The sequence below is a fragment of the Trematomus bernacchii genome, unplaced genomic scaffold (assembly GCF_902827165.1).
Source record: "Trematomus bernacchii unplaced genomic scaffold, fTreBer1.1, whole genome shotgun sequence".
NCBI classification, from domain to species: domain Eukaryota; kingdom Metazoa; phylum Chordata; class Actinopteri; order Perciformes; family Nototheniidae; genus Trematomus; species Trematomus bernacchii.
This window is the reverse complement of record NW_022987607.1, coordinates 1,031,592-1,034,577: the sequence shown is the minus strand read 5'-3', so window position 1 is coordinate 1,034,577 and position 2,986 is coordinate 1,031,592. Positions and strand designations below refer to the sequence as shown.

General features: G+C 43.7%; 1 protein-coding gene across 4 annotated transcripts in view; it reads right to left on the bottom strand.

Annotated features, from left to right (window-relative positions):
- Positions 1–319: 319 nt before the first annotated feature.
- top2b (DNA topoisomerase II beta) overlaps positions 320–2,986 on the bottom strand; it is a 49,104-nt gene continuing 46,437 nt past the window's right edge. The window contains exons 33-36 of one of the 4 annotated variants that reach the window (XM_034131071.1): positions 2,739–2,837; positions 1,345–1,497; positions 1,161–1,255; positions 320–763 (exon numbers count right to left, since the gene is read on the bottom strand). In XM_034131071.1, coding sequence (XP_033986962.1) covers positions 614–763; positions 1,161–1,255; positions 1,345–1,497; positions 2,739–2,837 — 497 coding nt within the window. In that variant the 3' untranslated portion in view covers positions 320–613. Of the gene's footprint in view, positions 764–1,160; positions 1,256–1,344; positions 1,498–2,738; positions 2,838–2,986 lie in introns of those variants that run through there. The other 3 variants (XM_034131072.1, XM_034131073.1, XM_034131074.1) reach the window with 3 other exon arrangements.

The following is a 2,986-nucleotide window of genomic DNA, read 5'->3' as shown; positions in this document are numbered from 1 at the left end:
CAATCAGATTGCTTGATTTGACTTGTCCGTTTTATAATTGTATGTATACTGTTTGCACAATAGCCTTAGCAGTTTGTAGTTAAAGTGAAAACTTAAGGGATTTCTATTAAACTCATGGCTGCACGGGGTCGGGGGGGTCGGGGTCTAATCGCCAAAGACTATTAACATTTCCATCATATGGAGCATGCATCAATAAATGTTCTTTAAACAAAAAATGAAGTCTCTCCTGATTGATATATCACAATAAGAAAGTGATGACAGCAAGTGATAACGTCCTCTCTGTGATTGAGTCATGAAATAATCAGGCGGACACATCGTGGACATTTCATCGTTTACTTCATGTTCAAAAAGTTACACAGTATTTTAACAATTAAAGAGTGCTAAAGCACCGCCGTCTAAACTTCTAAAAGCCGCTTCGGACAAGTACGGAACATTTCAATGAGCAATAAAAAAAGAAACCTGTATATGTATAAGAAAAAGTGTAAAACAACCACACGTTAAAAATCATTGAACGTCACCATTAATGGAAATAAAACGAAGGAGGAAATGTACAAAAGTCTGTGGGGGGGGGGGGAACACAAGGTGGGGGGTGGAGTGTGTTTGGAGTGTGTGTTTAATCGAACATGTCGTCGTCGTCTTCTTCTTCTGGGTTATCTGAATCCACAAAGTAACTCACTTCCTTCTTGGCTCGACCCGGACGGCTTGCAGACGAGCCGCTCACGAAGTGATCGTCTTCATCGTCTGACGGAGGTTTCTGGGGCTTCTAAACAACAAGGAAACACGTTAGAAATATACTACATTAGTATATTTATAATACTAAATAACAATGTCTGAGGTTTCTGGGGTTTCTGAGGCTTCTGCACAACACACAAGGAAACACGTTGTAGAAATACTACTCTAGTATACTATCTGATAAAAAAGTACCATGTCTGAGGCTTCTGCACAGTGAGTGTGTGAGTGTATGCGTGTGTGAGCTTCCCTAGAGCAAGTGATGCTGCTCTGCATGAATGAGCTATGAATGGGTGAATGACTCGAAGTATGTAAAGAGCTTTGAGGGGTCGATAAGACCAGATAAAGAGCTGTGTAAGTACAGAACCAAATAGAAAGCAAAAATGCAAAAACACAAACACTGCCGGTTTTAAACACAGGAGAAAACTCACTTTGCCGACTGGTGTCCTCTCCTTCTTCATGGGACTGTACTCGTCTTCAGACCCAGAGCCCTTCCTCTTCCTCCCCCTGCCTCTCCCTGCACCACCTGGATGAACACAGACCAAAACGTTAACCTTAAAGGACTTTTAAATGGTTTGTATTCATTATTTGAATAAGACAGACAGTGTACTGTACCTTTAGGAGCTGAGGCTGATGCTGCTGCTGGTTTCTTGGACCCGGTGTCAGAGTCCGAGTCGAAGATGGATTTATCAGCTTTCTTTGCTCTCGGTGCCGGGGCCTTCTTCGGTTTGGGAGTGGAATCAGACGGCTTCTTAGCTGCTGCTGCTGCACATCAAAGAGATAAACAGGAGGAGTTATTACCACTACAAATCATGTGGAAGAAATGACAGGAAGTTTGGACATACAAGGCATTTGCTTTGGTGTATAACGACGAAATGTCATCACGCCCAACATTAGCCGCCTTTAGCTTAGAGGTGGTGACGTGAAGTCATGTGACCGTGCTGTAGTTCCTTTATAGCCCAACATTAGCCACCTTTAGCTTAGCGGTGGTGACGTGAAGACATGTGACCGTGCTGTAGTTCCTTTATAGCCCAACATTAGCCACCTTTAGCTTAGCGGTGGTGACGTGAAGACATGTGACCGTGCTGTAGTTCCTTTATAGCCCAACATTAGCCACCTTTAGCTTAGCGGTGGTGACGTGAAGTCATGTGACCGTGCTGTAGTTCCTTTATAGCCCAACATTAGCCGCCTTTAGCTTAGCGGTGGTGACGTGAAGTCATGTGACCGTGCTGTAGTTCCTTTATAGCCCAACATTAGCCTTTAGCTTAGCGGTGGTGACGTGAAGTCATGTGACCGTTCTGTAGTTCCTTTATAGCCCGACATTAGCCACCTTTAGCTTAGCGGTGGTGACGTGAAGACATGTGACCGTGCTGTAGTTCCTTTATAGCCCAACATTAGCCGCCTTTAGCTTAGCGGTGGTGACGTGAAGTCATGTGACCGTGCTGTAGTTCCTTTATAGCCCAACATTAGCCACCTTTAGCTTAGCGGTGGTGACGTGAAGACATGTGACCGTGCTGTAGTTCCTTTATAGCCCAACATTAGCCGCCTTTAGCTTAGCGGTGGTGACGTGAAGTCATGTGACCGTGCTGTAGTTCCTTTATAGCCCAACATTAGCCGCCTTTAGCTTAGCGGTGGTGACGTGAAGTCATGTGACCGTGCTGTAGTTCCTTTATAGCCCAACATTAGCCTTTAGCTTAGCGGTGGTGACGTGAAGTCATGTGACCGTTCTGTAGTTCCTTTATAGCCCGACATTAGCCACCTTATGGCTTTATTATATCGATGTACAGAATGTACATCGATATAATAAAAAGCTTTGAGGAGTCCCACAATCAATCAATGTTTATTTATATAGCCCAATATCACAAATGTTACATTTGTCTCAGTGGACTTCACAGTTTGTAGAGTATCAGTATGACAATACGCAATGTGCTTTTAAAATGCATAAATTCACAAAGACTGTTGTAAAGTAAGAAGAGACCAGCCCCCTGTTGGTCTGAGAGAGTGGTTACCTTTTTTTGCTGGTGATATTTTGTCAAACGCAGAGCTGCTGGAGTAGGAGGATAACACTGGGATCACGTCGTCCTCACTGTCCGACTTATTGGAGTGGTCTAAACAGAAGAAGAGCAAGTTGAAAAAACAAACAAAGCTTGTTCGTCTTTGTTTATACTACTACTACCACTACTACTGCTACTACTACCACTACTACCACCACCACCACTATTACTACCACTACCACTACTACTACTACTGCTACTAC